This window comes from Spinacia oleracea, chromosome 3 (genome assembly GCF_020520425.1).
Source record: "Spinacia oleracea cultivar Varoflay chromosome 3, BTI_SOV_V1, whole genome shotgun sequence".
In the NCBI taxonomy this organism is placed as follows: domain Eukaryota; kingdom Viridiplantae; phylum Streptophyta; class Magnoliopsida; order Caryophyllales; family Amaranthaceae; genus Spinacia; species Spinacia oleracea.
In genome coordinates, this window is record NC_079489.1 from 66,206,284 (window position 1) to 66,227,076 (window position 20,793).

The following is a 20,793-nucleotide window of genomic DNA, read 5'->3' on the forward strand; positions in this document are numbered from 1 at the left end:
TATGTACTGTTTTGCAGGTTATGAAGTGACTAGTATGGCCCAAATAGGATAGAAAATATGGTCTGCGTACCATTAATTTGAATGTAATTGGTCTAAAGTACCAAAGTTGTTTTTCAATTCAAATATGGTCCGCGTACCATCAAATAGTTGTAATTAGTTTTAATTATAGCTTATCCTATTTGAAGAAAATGGTGCCTCCCACGGAGATTTTCAAGACGGACTTTGAAGTTAAAGCTTCAAGATGAAGTCGGGCCATACTAGATCACATTTATCTTATGCATGTTTTAAGTTATTTATTGCTTTTAAATATGTCTTAAATATGCATGAGATCAAAGCTTGATTATGTTGCATGATTAAGGATTTTAGTTCACTTAAAATCTAACCAACATAGTAAGAGCCTTAAGTTCCAAACTTAAAAATTGAGTTAAAAGGTGCCATGCCAAAATATACACTTGCTTGGATATCCTTTACATCAATCTAGTAATAGATTTCGCTCAGCGAGGTGTTACTTATTGGTCCTAAAGGGGCAAGGTACACAAATAATTGTGAGTACATGTTAGTTTTGGTGAAACTCAACGATATAAGTAAGGAGTCCTTTTATGTCGTGGCAAAATCGATAGGTTTACCTAATAAGTTCTTAGACGTACCTATCAACCAAGAATAGTTTCTAGACTATTAGCAAAAGGCTTTTGCTTACCTAAGATGTTTTAGGATTAAGTCGACAAACTGTGCTTAGTTTTTCAATGATTTTAGGATCTTGGAATCATTTTATTCACACCTGCCGGAACAATAAACTCGAATAAAATGCTAATGACTTGTTTAAATTGCATGATTGCTTTAATTTTCAAGTTATTATTCATGATAAATGTTTAGACTTTGCATGCTTCAATGTATGTTTTAATTATTGTTTATAATTAAATATCTTGCACTGCAATAAATCCTTTTAGAAAGGTAACAGTAAATTTCCTCGATTGGTAGTGAATTCAAGAACGATTCACGGAAATGAGAGAAAATGAGCAATTTAAAATGTACGTTTCTTATAGCGACTTTTATGGTTGTTTACGAGTATCAAAATCGAATGGCAAACCAATTGGTGCTTGTGAATTCAAAATACACTGTAGTTTTGAGATCATAAAGCATTGAGCTTAAACGCTCAGCTTTACCAATGGTTAACAACCTAAACATCTTTGTCCATTTAATTCTCGAATGAGTTTAGTCCCTAGACATTCGAATAGATCGATGCTTAGAGAATTTTAGAAGCTTCTGGTAAGATCATCTAGTTGAAACAAAATATTCAACATAAATTAAAATGGTAAGAACCTTGTTGGAATGACATTGGACATGTCTAACAAAGTATAAAAGTCAACACTAGAGAATTCAATTCTTAAGACTATAAGAAAGAGTACGAGAAATAGGAAAACAAGGAACAAATGAAAGGAATTTACAATTCCGTTTCTACCTGTAAGTTTATGTTTAAAGAGAAGTGACCTAGCAATCAAACTTCCTTGGTATCATATACCGCTTGAGGTTCTTACTTCGGTAATAACTCAAACAATGGAAGCTAGGCTACACTAATGGCCTACAAGTGGGAAATGAAGCATGGTAATGCTACATTAGTTGTAGGGTCATCTAGTTTGTTTTAAGTCCTTTCAAAGGCTGGAACTTAATGGCTATTTTGTTCCATGATCAACATACCTAAATTTCTGTTTTCAAACACAGAAAGACTCACATTCAAGGAAAACAAAAACAATGTTTGTTTGTTTATTTGAATGAAATGGTCAATTACAGGTTGAGTCAATATGCTTGATTAAAACAAACAACTCTTTAAAGAACTTTACTAGGTTCAAATCAACCCCTTGATTTGAGTTCCACTAAATCTTTGGCATTGTTGCTTAGACCATATCAACAAGTTAACATTCAAAAGCTCTATTTTGGTGGACTCACTAGTAGAAAAAACCCCTATTGCACCCCCCTTGTTGCAGCGTACATGTATTAATACGCTTCAACAACCAATCGGTCAACGCGGGTCAAACCATTTAAAGGGTTGTTGCAGCGTACAATTTAATTGTTCCCTGCAAAAAAGTTTATTGCAGCGTACATTTTAAAAGCCCCCTGCTATAACTTTTTGTTGCAGCGTACAATTTAAAAGCCCCCTGCAATAGCCGGGTAAAAAATTGCTCCCTAAGTGATTCAGAATACAAATTTTCATTTCTCGCGCTCAACTCCCTCTTCTTCCCTTACCTTTCCCTGCGTCGTCCCTTAAAAAAAAACCTAAGACGCATCTCAAAATTTCAGTTCTCGTTGTTCGCGTCCCGTTCTCCTCTCCTCACTTCGAACACTCTTTCTCTTCGTTCCTCTGCATCGCCGGCCACCACCTCCTTCATGTCGCCGCTGCTGGTGTGGTGGTTGCGATGGTTATTGCGTTGTTGTGGTTGATGGTGTTGTCCCGCCTCCGTGCTCGCCTTTCCTCTGTTTGTCGCCGCCAATAATGGTGGCCACCAACACAACATCATTTGCAATCCATCACTAATTGGTAAGTTGATTTCAATTTCTCCTTCAATTGATTTAATAAGTTCGTGATTTAAAATCCCAAAACCCTAACTAATCGATTTCAATTTTCTTTTCCCCATTGCTTGCGCCGCCCCTTCTAGTTGTTGGGTGCGACGGCGCTCTGTCGTCGCCGCCGCCTCCTTGTTCGTTGTTGTGAATGCTAATTATGGTCTTGCTCTCCCCTTCCCTCTCCTCCATTGTTGCTGCTCGTTTCTAGCCCAAGGTACGACACTCCATTCTTCTTCCTCTCTCTCCTGATACTAATTTAAAGAAGTTTTTGCTACCTATGTTAGTTGTTGTTAATTTTGAGTGCTTTTTAAGTTGACAAATTAGTTTATGAGTTTAATTGGAAAACTATTGCAATTCAGTTTTCATAATGATGCACAATTGATGGTTTTAATTTGAAATTTAAGCTTAAAGTGGTATTTCTGCTTCTGGCAGTTTCATTGTCTCCTTCCCAAACAATCCTCCTGATCCAAAAAAGGATAGTGCCGCAGTTCAGAAATTCTTTGCCAATATGGAAGTCGCATTCAGGGCGCATCCACTTTGGAGCTGTTGTTCAGAAGAGGAGCTTAAAAGTGCTGGTGAAGTGAGTTATTAAACTTTCCTCTTTGCTGTATTCATTCTTGATTCAATTATGCGTACATTATATTCTTTATATCTAACCTGGCTAACTTTCAGTTGCAGGGAGTGGAGACGTTTTTCACTGTAATTCGGGCTTGTTGCGGGGTCGGAATTATTGGGTTTACCTTATGGTAATTTTCTTGATGCTAGGTCTTCAAAGAAACCTGCATTTTAGCATCGTCTTTCTAGAGAACGGCAAATTCATTGGCAATCGTCGTCGACTTCTCCGGTGAGGTATTCCCGTTTCTTAATCTCTCTCATTCCCTTTCTCCTCCCTCAACCCTCCCGCTGCTTCTGTTTTCTTCCCTTTTCTCAAATATTTTATATTATTTGCTTCAATCAAACGCTAATATTGAAATTTAATCTTGCGGTATATCAATTCTGCAATTTAATTTGTTTAACTTCATAAATTGAATCAAAAGTATGATAATCGCATGGAATCAATTTTACAATTTTGCTTGGTTTTTGTTCCATATTTTGCAAAAAAGCCGCTGATTTAATTAGGACAGAGATGTCCAGATTCAATTCAATCAGAAAATTTGAAACATTAGGCATTTGGTAGCTATTTGGTGGGCGATTAGTTACCAATGATGACAGTAGGTTTATTTCGATCAAGAAATGGTCTGCAATGCGCGTAAGTAAAAGAAAACCCAAAATTAAGACTATTAGTCTTGCTTTTCAAAGTTGATTGCTTAACTTTCTTAAGGAAAGAGATTGATATCAGGGTTATATTAAAGGTCATTATGGTTTTTCTTAGATGTATAGATTATAGTTATGGTGAATTTGCGATTATTGGTAATTGGAGTGGCATGTTGCAACTGTGTAGGTTGCATTTGTTTGGATAACTATTTTTGTCGGTTAATATCCTAGGGAGTAGAGACTAAAGAGCAATTTTTAATCTGGATTAAGGTGTAGTTGACTAACCTTTTTTATACTGCATGATTTAATTATGAGATCTTAATATCTTATAGAAGTATTATATTGGAGTGAATCAATTGAAAGGTTACAATTTTTGAAAATCTGCTTTGCTGTTTGTTTGTATTGGTCGGATTCCACTTTCCAAGTACTTAATTTAAATAAGGTGTATAGTTTGTTCAATGTTTTATCGCTCAGCTTAATTTTACATTGTGCCTAATGTAATATTTAAAGGCACTTTATAGTAGTTGGATCATTCTCATACCCTACCCAGTATTAGACACTAAGTCTAAGTAGCGGTGCCAATTCCTCTCTTCATTTACAAAAGAACATAAATTATTCTAGTGCTATTTGATTATTGTTTCTGAACCAAGGGAGTTTGGTGTAGAATTATCAAACGTCAATCTAGACCACAGCCAAATGCTGACCTAAGGACGTTTATGGATTAAATCTGTATTTTTAAATTTATAATTTTGGTATGGATTCTTAATTGCCTTAATGACACTATGGATCTATGATACTTGTGGAATCATCTTAAATAGTGTTGGAAATTTTATAAATTACCTTGATTCTTGCAAACATGTGGGTATCTTTCGGTGAGTGAGGCGAGATGGCATTGCTTGTTACCAATGTTGCAAGTCTTACATGTTGCCGAACTTCTGACCATCATTGATTGTCATGCAGCATCAACCTATGATGTTCCTTGATTGATTATCGTAATAGTCACATATATGTTCCTATCATTTGGTAGTTCTGTAACACTACTCTTTTCGTTTCTGCTAACAGGATCACGTGCCACTGATTACAGTTGATGCTGCTCTTCTGCTACACTTTCTCATATTCTTTTTAGCAGTCTGTCTTGTGCTATACAGTGCAGTAACAATGATGCTTGGAAAGCTGAAGGTAACATCATCATATTCACCTGCCAGAGTCTACTACTATTTTGGGGAGGTGGTTGGTCATATGTTAACTGTAAAAATACTTATGCAATTATTACATTTGAGGTCACGTCCTAATCTGGAAAGCTCTGCCCTAAGTTGATGTTATGTTTGTTTTTAGGTGAGAATTAGGACTAAAAGAGCAGATTCAAGAACTTCAAACTAAGATGGCAATAATAAGCAAGCTATTGTGTTATTAGCTTGCTTATTCTTGCCCCTGAAATGATGATTCATGATCCTAAGTCAATGCATGAATCCATTTTCAACTGCAATCTTCAATCACGATTGTTACTACTAGATCACAACTGCTATCATAACCAATGAACCCAACATATAGTCCCTTTATTTTTTGTTTGCAGTGAATTATGCAGGGTATATTATATAGAAAATGGGGAGGCAAAATTTACTTTGATTCCTTGCTAGCATGTTTGAACTATAGTTTGGGCCTTCGTGGTAATTTTTTTTTTTTTTTAGAATTTGGAGTGGTGATTGCAAAAGTACATATCAATCCACCCGTGGTGAGTTTGCAATTTCAGTGTCCATTGTTGGATACAAGTGGTTACATTACATCTTACTGTGCCTTATCCGTAAGATGAATGAAAATATGCTTGGTGCCGGGTATAGTCTACCTGATCGCCTGGAAACAGTTGTAATGGTTCATATGGTCCCTTTCATTAGCGAAATTCCAGTTTTTCAGAAGATTTCCCTTATTGAAACGAATTATCTGCTTCTCCTGCGTGAGGATATTTACCTGGATAATATTTTTGGTATGCAGTTTTCTTTACTCAGCCCTGTTGCTGACTGATCTGCTCCTACTGACTGATCTTCTGCTACGCTGCTGCTGCACTAGTGCAATGTTGCTGCTGATTGATCTGTTGTTACGCTGTTGCTGCTGCACTAGTGCAATGTTGCTGCTGCTGGATTATTGTTGTTGCTGCTGCTTGATTTATGTTGTTGATGTAGCTTGATTATTGTTGTTGCTGATGCTTGATTATTGTTGTTGCTGCTGCTTGATTATTGTTTTTTTTGTTTCTGGTTGCTGCACTTGTGTGAATGTTCTAACCGCCACATTTTGTATGTTTTACTTGATTCAGGAACTCCCTAGGTACCATGAATAATAACCAAAATTTGTTGGGCATGAATCAGAATGTGGCAGTGATCGAGTTATTACTCCCGCAACAGGTCACGAATCATAAGGTATTAGTACGATTACAGGAGTACTACATAAAACAATTATTTTTTACTTTCTTCGTTCCTAAATAGAGATGGCATTTCTTATTAGTCTATCCCAAAATAAGAAGCCACCTTACATTTAGACTTCAGCATATCACCCTTTAACAATACCTTTAACTAAGAGTTCTAACGAAAAACCACATGTAGGTCATATTTAGGCTAAAGTGACATTTTCGCTCCCAACTATGAACTAAAGAACCTAAGGACTCATTTTAAACTTACTAAATATTTTATATGCTTAGTTTTAACTTTCTAGGACTAATTCCAATCCATTTATACACATTTAAGGCTCATTGTGTCGTTATAGGTCATATTTAAGCTAAAATGACATTTTCGCTCCCAACTATGAACCAAAGAACCTAAGGACTCATTTTAAACTTACTAAATGTTTTATATGCTTATTTTTAACTTTCTAGGACTCATTCCAATCCATTTATGCACATTTAAGGCTCATTGTGTCGTTATAGGTCATATTTAGGCTAAAATGACATTTTCGCTCCCAACTATGAACCAAAGAACCTAAGGACTCATTTTAAACTTACTAAATGTTTTATATGCTTATTTTTACCTTTCTAGGACTCATTCCAATCCATTTATGCACATTTAAGGCTCATTGTGTCGTTATAGGTCATATTTAGGCTAAAATGGCATTTTCGCTCCCAACTTTGAACTTAAGAACCTAATGACTCATTTTAAACTTATTATATGATAAATATGCTTAGTTTTAAGTTTCTAAGACTTATTCTAATCTACTTATACCCATTTAATGCTTGTTTGATAGTTATAGGTCATATTTAGGCTAAAATGAGGCATTTTCGCTCCTAACTTTAAAATAAAGAACCTAAGCACTCATTTTAAACTTAATACATGTTTAATATGCATAATTTTAACGATCTAAGACTCGTTCCAATCTATTTATGCACCTATAGGCTCATTGGGTCGTTATAGGTCATATTTAGGCTAAAATGACATTTTCGCTCCCAACTTTGAACTAAAGAACCTAAGGACTCATTTTAGACTATTAGGACATTGTCATTAGTTTCTTGAATGTTAAAATGTGATATTTAATTTGTATTTAATCTAATGTTTAATTTAAATTTCTGTTTTTGTAAAGGTCTACACTCCGAGGATTGCGCCTTATGCGAGGAATTTGATGTGGTTTGTGAGCAATGGGCTAAGTTTTTTACCAACAAGTATTTATTATTGGCTTTAGCGCGCTTGATCGAGTTGGTTTAGTTGTTATAGAATAAATTTTATATTAAAATGTATGTTTATGTTGAAATTGGAACATATATTTAAATGTAATATGTGCACTTTGGTTTTGGGATATATAGTATACAAAACTCCAGTTGTTGTTTTTATATTTGTTATACAGGTTGCGTTATTCTATTATTGTTTTGACAGGTTTCTATATTTGGTGCAAGGCACTCTAGGTATCCCTAAACAAAATTAGAATTTTCCCGCCAAAAGTGCTTTTTTGCAGCGTACATATATGTTGTACGCTGCAACAAGGGAAAAAAATTTCGCAAAAATTCAGACTTGTTGCAGCGTACAAATAAATGTACGCTGCAAAAAATTAAGTAATTCAGACTTGTTGCAGCGTACAAATAAATGTACGCTGCAAAAAGTTGAGTCTTTTGCAGCGTACATATATATGTACGCTGCAACAAGTCCAAAATTTTGCCAATTTTTTGGCACTTGTTGCAGCGTACATCTAAAAGCCCGCTGCAACAAATCACTTTTTGCAGCGAACATTGTACGCTGCAACAAGTTCAGATTTGTTGCAGGCCCCCCAGTTGCAGCATACGATGTACGCTGCAACAGGGGTCTAAAAGCCCGCTGCAATAAGGGTTTTTTCTACTAGTGACTTTTGAAAGTTCATTGATTTCTAGATCAATTTAAGACGACTAGTCTTACTTGTTGAAAGTAACAAAAGATATGAACTATTGTTAGAACGCCTAGACAATAGAGTTCAAAGCTAAAGAAAGATTTTATGACTTTATATGGATTTGAGTGAATATAGGTTTATTTACTCAAATGTGATATAAGTTGAATCTGTTTGGCTAGTTCAAAGATTCAGAAGTATAAAATCCACTTGGCAAGAAATCATAAAGATCTAGGTTAGATCATGTTGATGATTACTTGAGACCAAATATGATCATCAATGATTGTGTGTTGTAATTTCACAATCTAGGTCCATAAGATATGGCATATCTTAGTTGGAATAATCGAAGTCAATTAGTACTTGATTCGATTAATGAAGAATCATAAAGACTTTTTCCTATAATTTCTAAAACAAAATGCTCAACTACCACCAAACTAAACCAAATTCGTCAAAGCTATTGAAAAGTAATTTCAGAATAACTTTTCATAAAATATATCTAGAGAGTTGCAAAACTCAGTGGGAGCTTAGTGTTTGTCATTCGACAAACTAAGGCCCAAATATAGATATATGTTTCATTGTGATTTATTCAAATGAGACACAAGGGTATTGTTTCTACCACGAATTTTTGAGAACATAATGTTTGTTTGTTCGAAATGATGTCCTTTTGGAGATTCGTTTCCAAAATTACAAGTGGGAGAAAATAGACCTCGAAAGTCTTCGAGGCGAACAACAAACATAAACGGACATTCCGGAGGCTTTTTGAAGTGCTTCAGAAAATCCGAACTTATTCTTTGAAGACTTTAGAAGTGGCTTTAAAGAATAGACATCTCTTAGAAGACTTTACAAGTTCTTCAAGGAGAACAGAATATTCAAAGGACTTTCAAGTGGCTATTGATATTCTATTGTTTGATGTTCTATACCCAAGTAGGCATAGAGTTCAAATCACTGAAACTATGAGATTCTTCTATTAGATAGTGAAGAAACATGGAGTTCAGGTCACTGAAACTATGCAATTCTTCTATTAGATAGTGAAGAAACCTACAACTTGCAGTCAAACTATTATCATGTAGATTAATGAGTTTGTGACCTGTAAGAAAGCTATGACGAAACCTAGATTCCCTAAAATGGTTAGAGGCCATATATAGACTCAAATGTTTTAAATGGTTAGAGGCCATAAAACATACTCAATGTTTTGATGACAAAATTGAAATTTTGTTGATTTACAAGAATAGTTTCACACCTATTGGTTGCAAGTTTGTTTTAAGGATAAAAACCATCAAACATGAAATTGTGTTCACACACAAAGCTAGATTAGTTGCTAAAGGTTACAAGCAAATTCACCATGTGGATTGTGTTGAAACCTCATGCAAAATCGTAATGCTTCAAGTCTATAATTCAAGCAATGATTGCATATTGGTAAATATGGCAATTGGATGACAAAACAAGGAGACTCCAAACAGCCCCGACATAAACATTCTAGACTTGGATTTTTTCAGAAGTATTCAATCTTTGATGCACAAAAAAATGCCTAAGGATGTTGATGATATGATTGATGCGGTGAATCAAGCATACTATGAATTAGAAGCAAGAACACTTGGGAATGTGTGGTTATCATATCAATATGTTATGAATGAGATGTTAAAGGCAAAGGGTTCCAATGATTATGATTTACCACATGTGAACAAGGCAAGACTTTTTAGTCAAGGAAGACTTCTAATTCAAGTCATTGCACCAATGTGGGCAGTACATGAAGGTTGGGACTTATTATATGGTACAGAAAACGAGGCAGCAAGGGATAATGCACAAGTCATGCCACAAATTCCAAATGCACAAACAGACACAATCGAGGCAGCAAGGGCTAATGCACAACAAAACAGAGCAAGGCAAGCAATGGAAGACATACCAGAAAGCTCTAATGCACAACAAAATAGAGCAAGGCAAGCAATGGAAGACATACCAGAAAGCTCAAGTATACAAGGAAACAGATCAAGTGCATAATGGGAAGGATGGGAAGACATACAAGACCCAACCAAACCATCTAGGGGACTAAGGATTTTGGGATGATACGAGGGTACAACACTTGTTTGTTTTGGGGACATGTATTATTTTGGGCCAAGTAGTCACTTTTTGGAACCTTGATTGTAATCAATACATGTATGCAAAACATTTTGTAAGAAATGTAACCTTTTGAAAACTTGAATGAATGAAATTTTAGGAAATCAACAATGTAATCATTTATAGCCTCATCACACATCAAATATGACAATATCATATAGACTCAACTAAACAAATCATGACAATATTGATCTCAGAATGTCCCCAAGCATCATAGAAATAAATCCAAACTACAAACACTTAGCGCCGAAAAAGCATCAAAATTGATACTAGTGGCAGCACGAGTGGTTGTAGTTTATTGGATTTATTTCTCAGCGTATGAAAGACTCATCATTGATCACACAACGGGACTTAAAAGGACATTTAACAACTCCACTAACAAGACATGAATTGCCTTCCCGATCTAATGCTAGTTTATATGCGAAGGAAACTATTCGTGTCCTAACACATGAAAACTAGCAAAAGATCGAAAATCCAAAACAAATCATGACAATATTGATTTCAGAATGTCCCCGAGCATCATAGAAATAAATCCAAACTACAAACACTTAGCGCCTAAAAAACATCAAAATTGATACTAGTGGCAGCACGAGTGGTAATAGTTTAATGGATTTATTTCTCAGCGTATGAAAGACTCATCACTGATCACACACAACAAAGGTTCTTAAAGGGACATTTAACAACTCCACTAACAAGAAATGAATTGCTCTCTCTATTTAATGAATTATTCGTTTCTTAATACATGAAAATTGGCAAAAGATAGAAAGGCCAAAACAAGTTCATAAGTTAAGAGGAAGTGTATAAAACAAGACATGAATTGCCTTCCCGATCTAATGCTAGTTTATATGTGAAGGAAACTATTCGTGTCCTAACACATGAAAACTAGCAAAAGATCGGAAAGCCAAAACAAATCATGATACTTTGATCTCAGATGTCCCCAAGCTTCATCGAAGCACACCATGTAAATAAACCATTAGCACACAAAAGCCTCAAACAGCCAATGACTGGATGCTAATGGCGCACTGTGGTTTATTATACATGGATAGTTCTCAGCAAATTGAAAGACTCATCACAGACCAGCACAACATGGACACATTGAAGACTCATCACAAACCAACACATCAGGGGCATATTGTGACACTTATTTAGGAAGGAGGGTCAAAAACACAGGGACATATGAACACATCAGGGACAACATAACTCATGAACACCACACATGGGATCATCAAATGGGGACATATGATCACCAAACAAAGGGACAAATGTTATCCTTTTTAAACATGGCAATTGCATCAAGTAAAAAGACTCATCAATTTTATCAAGTTTGATCAACTTCGTCAATTTTATCATGTATGATCAATAACATAAAAAAAAATTCAATTTTTTCACTACCAAACATGGCAATTCAAAGGGGACATATCATCATAACACATCAATCCATTAATCAAAATAGGGGCAAATGATTTTGATTAATAACAGGGGAATATAATCATGAATCAAAACAGGGACATATAATCATGAATCAAAAAGGGGCATATTTCATGAACAAAAACAGGGGAATAAATCTTGAATAAACCCTCCAAACTCCACATGCAACAACTAATCTCCTTCAACAAACAACAAATCCATCCCTGCCAGCAAGAGATCACACTTGTTGGCCTACATTTCAACAACAGCTAAACATGCATTCTAAAGGGAAAGCCAGAAATAGAGAGAGAGAGAGGGGGAAGAAGAGAAAACTCCCCTTCGTAGACATGCAACACCCACAAACTTAGGACCACGAACATGCACCCTCAAATTTTTAATCAACGTCATCAGGACCATCGTTCACCACCACTGCTTGCGGTGGTTGCCCAGAAACTAGGGTTTCAGAACCACCACCAGAGGACTTTGTGTTAGGTTATGATACATATGACAATACATAAATCATGCGGAAAAACCATAAAGCCAGGAAAGCATATTATTTACACATAATCATTTAGCATAGTATAGATGCATACACTTTGTAGCGTGCCTTCCCTAGCTGCGCCCGAACCGAACAAGAACAAGTCTTTAGGACTCCAAATGTCGTCCCTCCGTAGATAGTCCACAGTACGTCCGGATCCGCCTCAAGTTTGACCAACTAGAATCGCCCTTAAAGTAGTATAGATTTTCGGCTAGGTTAGTGCAAGTGTATGGATGAATTTTTCTTTCAAAACTTACCCTTTAGAATACTTCAATCGTATCTGTAAATAATGACCCTAGGCACTTATTTATAGAGGTATGGAAAAGGAACTGGAATCCTATTAGGATACTAATTAATTTAATTAGAATCCTGCTAGGACTCTATTTAAATAATCTTTATCTAATAGGTTTAGGATTTAATCTTTTATCGAATCCCGATAGCTTTAGGATTCGCACACGAGCATCGCACGAGCACCGTACACCCGCGCAGGCCTTGCGGCCCACGCTGAGCGCACAGCGCTCGGCCCATGCTGCTGTCCGCGCGCGCCCATGGCTTCGGCTGGGCCTGGCTTGCGCTGGGCCTGGTCGAGGCTTTGGCGTGTGTTGGTGATGCGCGTGGCTTGCTGGGCGATGGCCTGGCTTCGTGCTGGGCCTTCGTCTAGCGAGCCTCGTCCGATGCTAATTCGTACGATACGCTTCCGATTAAATTCCCGATTTCGGAATTCATTTCCGATACGAACAATATTTAATATTTCCGATTCCGGAATTAAATTCCGTTTCGAACAAATATTTAATATTTCCGTTTCCAGAATTATTTTCCGATTCCGATAATATTTCCGATTCTGACAATATTTCCGTTTCCGGCAATATTTCTGATTCCGAAAATATTTCCATTTCCGATAATATTTTCCGATACGTACCATGTTTCCGTTTCCGGCAACATCTACGACTTGGATAATATTTATATTTCCGATACGATCCATATTTCCGTTTCCGGCAATATCATCGTTTCCGGAGTATTCATTTCTTGCTTGTGACGATCTCAGCTCCCACTGAAACCAAGATCCGTCGATTCCGAATATCCATAGATAGAGTATTTAATGCCATTAAATACTTGATCCGTTTACGTACTATTTGTGTGACCCTACGGGTTCAGTCAAGAGTAAGCCGTGGATTAATATCATTAATTCCACTTGAACTGAAGCGGCCTCTAGCTAGGCATTCAGCTCACTTGATCTCACTGAATTATTAACTTGTTAATTAATACTGAACCGCATTTATTAGACTTAACATTGAATGCATACTTGGACCAAGGGCATTATTTCCTTCACTTTGGTGGTGGCTGATCAACCTCATCGTCCGGAATCAGAGATTTACATCCACCACCAGGGGACGGAGGCGGCGGCGGCGGAGCTTTTCCCTCCACCGTTTTTTCAGAGCCGGTAGAAGGAGAAGCATAGAAAGAATCGTATCTCCGCCGTAAATACCGAAGATATTCACGGCTGTAGCTGTGCTCGCCTTCACAATACTCACCAAGATCATAGTGAGAATCGGTGCACTCATGCTCGAACGTTTTCGTCTTGCCTTTGTTATCATCAGAAGACGAAAAGCCATGAAAACTCTCTGTTTTATTAGAATCCATCAAACCAGAAAAAACAATCACCCAGAAAACCAATCACCCAAAAAACCAAGATCACCCTCAAAAGAACACCGAACAAACCCAGAAAACCCTAGATCAACCAGGTTTCCCACAAACACAACCAACAAACCCAGAAAATACGAGATCACACAAAAACCCCAAGATCAACCACAAATCGAGACCAAACAAAAACCCAGAACACCACGAATACCCAGATCAACCCGAAAAATTCAGATCAGCCAATAAAACTCAAGATCAACTAAAAAACAAGATCAAATAAACCCAAGATCAACGAGAAAACAAGATCAAAAACCCAATAAACCCAGAAACCCTAAATCACTCAAAAAACACCGATCTTCAAGATCTTCAACCTAGAAACCCAGATCAACCAAAAAAACTCGAAAAAACCCAATTTTTTTTACCCAAAAACGAACATGCAAGAGATCTCACAAAAATCTCAGCAAAAAAAACACAAAATCAAAGGGGACTTTAGCTCACAAAAGAATTTTCTAGGGTTTAATCTCAAAAACCTTCGAAAATAAAGAGAGCGTTTCAAATTCTAGAGAGAGAAAGAGAGAAACGAGAGAAACAGAGCAGAAATTTCAGAGAATGCAGTTGAAGAAATGAATGAGAGAGAGAGAGACGAGTGAATATGGATGGGTGGGTTGGGGGGGGGGATTCTTGGGGGACCATTTCAGATTTCCACAAAAACACAACTCCCCAACTCTGACTTCCCCATTTAAAAAATAAAAAAATCTGTTTTTAAACTAGTGTGTAGCTCGGGCGATGCCCCGATCGCTACATTGAATAGTTAAAATTTAGATCTTTTTGAGCTAAATATTTGACGAAATGCATAGTGAAAGACACCAATTAAGTTTGTCAACTAAACAGACACCGCGTCATTTATCATGCCAAATAATTTTTCTATTAGATCATCTTACAATTTGTATAATTTGTTTTCTAATGGGACTAAGTGCTTCAAATTAATAACACCAAATTAGATATAAGCAGCCATGCAAGGTATTTCTGTAGTTGATGCTTATGAGATTCATGACATCATGTTTCTTCATAGTTGTCCTAATTCTTTATTTTTATTTTTTTTAAAATATACCATAGAAAATAAAAAATCAAATAAAAATTTAGTTGGTTTAGACTTCATGTTAACATTTATTTATAAATTAATGTGAAGAAATAAACCACAAGTGGTGGTTGGTTAAGATGGTAATGAGAATTATCATTCATACATGAGGTCTAGAGTTCAAACCTCATTGTATTGATTTAAGGGAAGAGTACTACGTGGCATATAGACGTTTTCCACAACGCCTTTGCCATAAAAGGAAAAGTGACAATTATTTAGGACCAGAGGAGTAACAAAACTCATAGCTCTTTTCGATGGGCATCCGTAGTATAAGATGTCAAATGGACATCCATGCAATATATTTGTAACAAAAATAAAAAAAATTCGGCCAAAACGTAACCTGGTCATTCACATCGGACCTGTTTCCGAAAAGCTATTTCTCTCCTCCCCATCCTACCACAGCGCCGCCCATTCGCCCAGCGCTCTTCCCTCACCGACAGGCGACACCGGCGGCCGTCCCACAGGCCACAGGTCCCCCACGGCCCCACCGTCATCGCGCCGCGCGCCCACTACGAGAAGCTGAAAGGTCCGCCCCTCATCATTCACTGAGTAATTGTGAATCTGAAATTAATTTTTGATTAATTGTGTGCTTAGTTTAACTGTTTTAATTCATGAGTATGTTTTAATAATTCAATTTCTTCTTCATGAGTGCTTACATTCTTCGGCAGAATAAGTCAATATATGATTGTATGTGGAATTGGTTTTTCTTATACTGCAATTTGTATCATATAAAAAGGATTTCAATCGAAGCATCGGGAAAAAACCGACAAGGCTTTTCTGGAATTTTGTTTTAGGAGGTTGATTTATAACGGAGAAGCCAAACTGTCAAACATAGTGATTTGTCAACTATTACAGTTCTCAAGTATTAGTTGCTACTCTGCTTTTGAGCTACAAAATTGGTGCACTTAGAAGTTTGAAGGGCCCTTTCATTTAACGGACTTGGGACGAATCAGCATAAATTACAGAAAGTTAAAGAATAGACTATCAAGTATTCATGAGTTTGTTTTTATTTTTCAATTTCCTGTTGTTATTTGTTAATTTGTTAACAGGGGAATGGGGATTATTGTTCATGAGTTGTTATTTGTTGTTGTTGACTTGTTGTGATTGGTGGGTTGTTGTTTTAATTAATGGGTGAATGCATCAGTTGGTTTGATCATTCAATATCATATGTGTTTAGTTGCTCAATTGCTTTTGTAAAGGCAATTAACAATGTGAGGAGTAAGAGTGAGTAACTAACTAAGTATTGCTTGATTGTTCTTTTGATTTTGTTTATCTTAGTGTATGTGTATCGATTTGTTTTGACTAAGCAATTAATTAGATGGTACAATCACTCTGACTAAGCAAGTTAATTATATGTTACAATCGCTCAATCAGTGTGTAACATGAATCACTAATGTTGTAATGTGAATCTTGTTGTAATTGTGACTTTATTTTCAGAATGAAACGTAAGAGCAATTGTAATAATTTTGTAGGTCTTTGATTGTAATATGTACTTTTGGGACGAATTTTATTTTTTACGTACTTATGTATATTGATTATTACGGTGCGTTATCGATGGTGACACAACACCCTAAAATTCCTGGATACACCACTGCCCTCAATTATCTGCTAGATACATCTATTTTGGATATGAGACCGACAGCAAACTGATTAAAATATAGGAGTTGGTTTTACACGCACCTCCTTTAGCACCTCTTTAGAAGACTGTCGTGTTTGTGTGTTGGGCTTAAAGTGTGAGAGAGATTAATTGAGATATAGGGCTCTTTACGGCAGCTAGGGACTGCATCTGTTGGCAGTGGTATTGGGACCTCCAATTGTCTTTGTACCACCAGTAATCTTTTATTGGTACATGAAAGAATAAAATCCACCCATTCAACACATAATATATTGCACAGGAGAACCCCCTGGAGTAGAGATCATTTACCTATAACTGATTCCGTATTGGGGAATGTAAAGTTGAACATCTGATGCATTCCGTAGAAGTTATAGCTGTAAGGTGTTATAGTAAAAGATGTTACTATATTTCTGGTTCCTTTCCTATTCCAAGTTCCCTGACTGAGTTGTAGCCTAATAGACTTGGCAACTACTGTTGACTTATTTGTTGAGAACCTCGTTTAACGTACAATTTTAGGCGAAATTAGAACCTCTGAGGCTTTGACTGTCACTTTGCTTTTTTTTTATGTTTCCTCTTCAATCTCCTTTCTTTACTTGTAATCACAGCTCTCTCTGCATAGAATGCCGCAAACTAGTGTTCTTGGTCTTGTAGAAATTTTTCGATAGTCATAATCCTCATACTCAGGGTCATTCATGGCATGAGTATTTAATTAGACTCATTGGAGTTTCTGCCAACCAGGTAAGTACAAACTCAAATTTGCCTTTGATGTTGGACAAGTTGGGCTTATGAACAATTTGATGGATTTAATCTGCTAGTTAACTCTCCGTTGCGTTACTTGTCTCTTTGAAATTAATGATAAAAGAAAAACCTGCAGAACTCAAAACTCCAATAATTTGTATGAACAAAATAGAACTGTAATTAGATTTCTGCTTGTTTTCCTCATTTTTTATATGAGAATCCTTGGGCCATATCAAAAAGGTTATCCTTAACTTATGTGTTGTCTGATTGTCTGTTTGCTATTGGATTTCTACGTCGTCATATGACTGTTGATTGTTTCTTACTATTTATCCATCTGCATGTCTTTACTTCAGGTGAAGCTTGTGGAGTTGCTACTTTGTCATGGTGAATGCGACCAGAGGACTCTTAATTTCGTGGTAATGACAGTATGACTTGCTCATGTATCATGATATTTTTCATAAATTGCATTTAGCCTTTTGGCTTTTTGCTAACACTTTTCGGTCTCCAGATCACTTTCATGCCCTTTTCTTTTGTTTTTCTTCTGCCACTTCTCCTTGTTAACCCACCAGTCCGCCACTTCACCAGAAATGCATGGAGTAGAAAGTCTCTCTCGTGTTTTTATTTTGGTTATTTTTTTCTGCATCTATTGGCGAAGAAATAATGTATCTGAGATCTGATTGCAGCATTATTTGTTCTCTTTTTTAAGTTGATGTTGCATTGTTTGTTCTCTTATATGTCTAATATGGTTTGTGTCTGATGTTTTCTCGGTCTGATATACATGGATGAATGTTAGATTTTGATTGGTATTCATGTGATCATTAGTTACCATGCATGGAAAACTATTGCCTTTTCACTGCTCAGAAGTTCTAAGTTTTGTTGTTTTTTCACCTTTTCCGGGTGGGTTTTCATCCTCTAGCGACATACCCATGGCGCAGTTTATCATCAGTATGAACAATTCCAAGCCATCAAACCAGAAATTCATAATACATGTCCTTGATGATACTCACCTGTTTGTGCAGCCTCATGCAACTGAAATGATAAGGATCGCCATTGCTGAATTCAGAGAGGCAAATACTTATGAAAAACCTGCTTGATACAACTCGTTGCTATTCTAACCCTTTGTGAGAATTTCTGTTTTTAATTCTACTCAAGTGCTAATGCGACGTAGTATGTTTTTATTTTCAGGCATTGTATTCTGTTTCAGAAATTTTATACGAAATATTGGGTTAATATATGGAGTAAATTTTATTTACAAGCATGTCAGTTATTATTTTAATGATGTAAAAGAGAGAAAAAGAATGACTTAGACCCTGTTCTTTTGGACTTAATTGCATTTTCATTCAGTTTAACTTAACTCAGCAGTTTAGTTTAGTTCAGTTCAATTCAGTTCTATTTAGTTATTGTGTTCCTTTTTTTCTGTAATGATCTTATTTTATTATTATTATTAGTATTATTATTATTATTATTATTATTATTATTATTATTATTATTATTATTATTATTATAGGAAAACACCAAAACGTTACAAGCTTAACAAGCTACAAAGAACAAGTGAACTACAAGAAGTTGGAGGGGAGCCGAGATACAATCTGGGCCCCTACTCCTCTAGCTATGGCGAACCCGATCCTGCTGAAAATGTGGGCAGCTGCCCGCGCCCCAATGTCCTGGGCCCTGGAGTACGTCTGGACCCGCTTCAGCAAAGAAACAGCCCCTTTCTCTAATTCCCCAAAAGAAGAGAAGGAAAAAGGAAAGAAATCGTAACCCAAAGCCCTACAACGTGCCGCATACTTATCCTGCTTCTGTTGCGCTGCAACCGCCACAACCCGACCCGGAACGAAGCCTGACAACCCCGATTGCGTCATAGGGGAAGACCCAGTCAAGTCAACACACACATCTAGACCGCCATCCCATGAGTAAAGCAAAATATCTGCAGGACGAAGAACTCCATCACTCTCACTAGTCAGCCCAACATCAACCTCCTTGCGAGCAGAAATCCCCGACCGATAGCAAATATCCAAAAGGGTATCACGAACAACATTATGTCGATGTTTGATACCCACAATCCCAGCACAAGACACGGCATGATCCCCATAAATGTCCCCGTCGAAAACCCGAGAGCAAGCAGAACACGGCGTCGAATCAGAGAACAACGGAATACCCAACCGATAGCAAAGAACCGAACGATAAGTCTTACCGTTCATAGTCTGGCCTAAACCCGAGATGGGACTGCCCGCAACCAAGCCGAGGAGTGATCCCCCTGCTGCGATTTCCATAGGGCAACAAGACGTGAAGATAAGGAGTAGGCGGATTCCGCATCAGCAGTAACCTTCGTGAAATATATGTCTGCCAATTTCTTCATGAGTGTGGGGGCAGCGATCTCACTAGGGCTACGCATAAGGTCGGACTCCACGGTCCTATTGAAAAGACCAAGAGCATCATCAAAGGCCGGTCCCGGTCCATCAACGCCTGAAAGCCGAAGAAGCGAATCCTGCAAAGCAGAAGACTGCAAACGGGATGCAAGAAAAGCATAATGCCGAACATCACCAGCTGAATAAACACCCAATCCTCCATAAGAATAAGGCAAGGTGGCAAGGCGCCATTGCCAGTCACCGAACCCAGGTCCCGAAGCAGTCACGATGCGCTCTAAAGAAGCCCGCAGAGCCACATCAAAAGATAATTGGGCCGCTTCGAAAAGATGAGGCGGACAAGTGCGCATAGCAAAGTAGAGTTTAGAAACTCCAGTACACGCACGAAGAAGCAACAACTCACACTGGGGATCATTAAGCTTGGCTACAGCATCCATCAACACAACAGTCTTCGACACACGCTGCGAAACCAACTCCTTGCAAAAAGAAGAATCCGTACTGACTGGGCCACCAAGCAACTTAACACCGAGCGCAGGACGAGCAATATCCGTAGGAAAGACACCCTCCAGACGACTGCGTGGGTCCTCCGAAGGCCAGAAAACCTCCGTCTTCTCAACATTAACATGGAGACCTAAATGAGGACCCTCCTCCAAAATCAACTCCAAGACCTGTCCAACCACCAAAGTGTCACCAACGATAGTGCCATCGTCCAAGTACCAAGCCTGAAGAGATAGATCAAATGAGTCTCTGATGCGACACACCAATGGATGTAGAACCAAAGAAAAAAGCAAAGGGCCGAGAGGATCCCTTTGCTGCACACCCTGACAAGACCACAAGGTATGCTCCCCATAATACAGCCGCGCTGGAGAAGAGTAGCAGAATTCAACCCAACGCGAAAGAGCAGGACAATGAAGCCGAACCTCACGCAACAAAGCCGATCGATCAACTAAATTGAACGCATTCTGAAAATCCACCAATAACATAGAGAGGCCAACATCGGCCCCACGAGCCTCAACCAACCGATTGACAGCATGGAGAATGGCCTCACCACCTGTTGGAACCCCAACTCCAAACTGAATACCTCCAAAGTAGG

At 37.5% G+C, this 20,793-nt stretch overlaps 1 protein-coding gene and 1 long non-coding RNA gene across 4 annotated transcripts; both read left to right on the forward strand.

The window, feature by feature from the left end:
- Positions 1-1,971: 1,971 nt before the first annotated feature.
- On the forward strand, positions 1,972-7,621 carry LOC130470371 (uncharacterized). 3 transcript variants are annotated; one of them, XR_008930578.1, is made up of 7 exons: positions 1,972-2,533; positions 2,652-2,773; positions 2,992-3,139; positions 3,232-3,408; positions 4,876-4,992; positions 5,803-6,224; positions 7,375-7,621. It is a non-coding gene; the product is annotated as an uncharacterized lncRNA (long non-coding RNA). The 3 variants fall into 3 exon arrangements; XR_008930579.1 differs by having other exon boundaries at positions 1,974-2,533; positions 3,238-3,408; positions 6,122-6,224; XR_008930577.1 differs by having other exon boundaries at positions 1,981-2,533; positions 6,122-6,224.
- Positions 7,622-15,273: 7,652 nt separating this feature from the next.
- LOC110783489 (general transcription and DNA repair factor IIH subunit TFB5) lies at positions 15,274-18,688 on the forward strand. The gene is made up of 3 exons (XM_021987829.2): positions 15,274-15,507; positions 17,688-17,750; positions 18,251-18,688. Exons 2-3 carry the CDS (start codon positions 17,716-17,718, stop codon positions 18,426-18,428), a joined length of 213 nt encoding a protein of 70 aa, XP_021843521.1. The 5' UTR covers positions 15,274-15,507; positions 17,688-17,715; the 3' UTR covers positions 18,429-18,688.
- Positions 18,689-20,793: the final 2,105 nt, after the last annotated feature.

What these genes read in the sequence shown, in the direction of transcription:
- LOC110783489 (XM_021987829.2), top strand. Translation starts at nt 17,716, where the DNA reads ATGGTGAATGCGACCAGAGGACTCTTAATTTCGTG. An exon ending in AGAGGACTCTTAATTTCGTG is followed by an intron (nt 17,751 to 18,250) that starts GTAATGACAGTA and finishes TTCATCCTCTAG; the next exon opens with CGACATACCCATGGCGCAGT.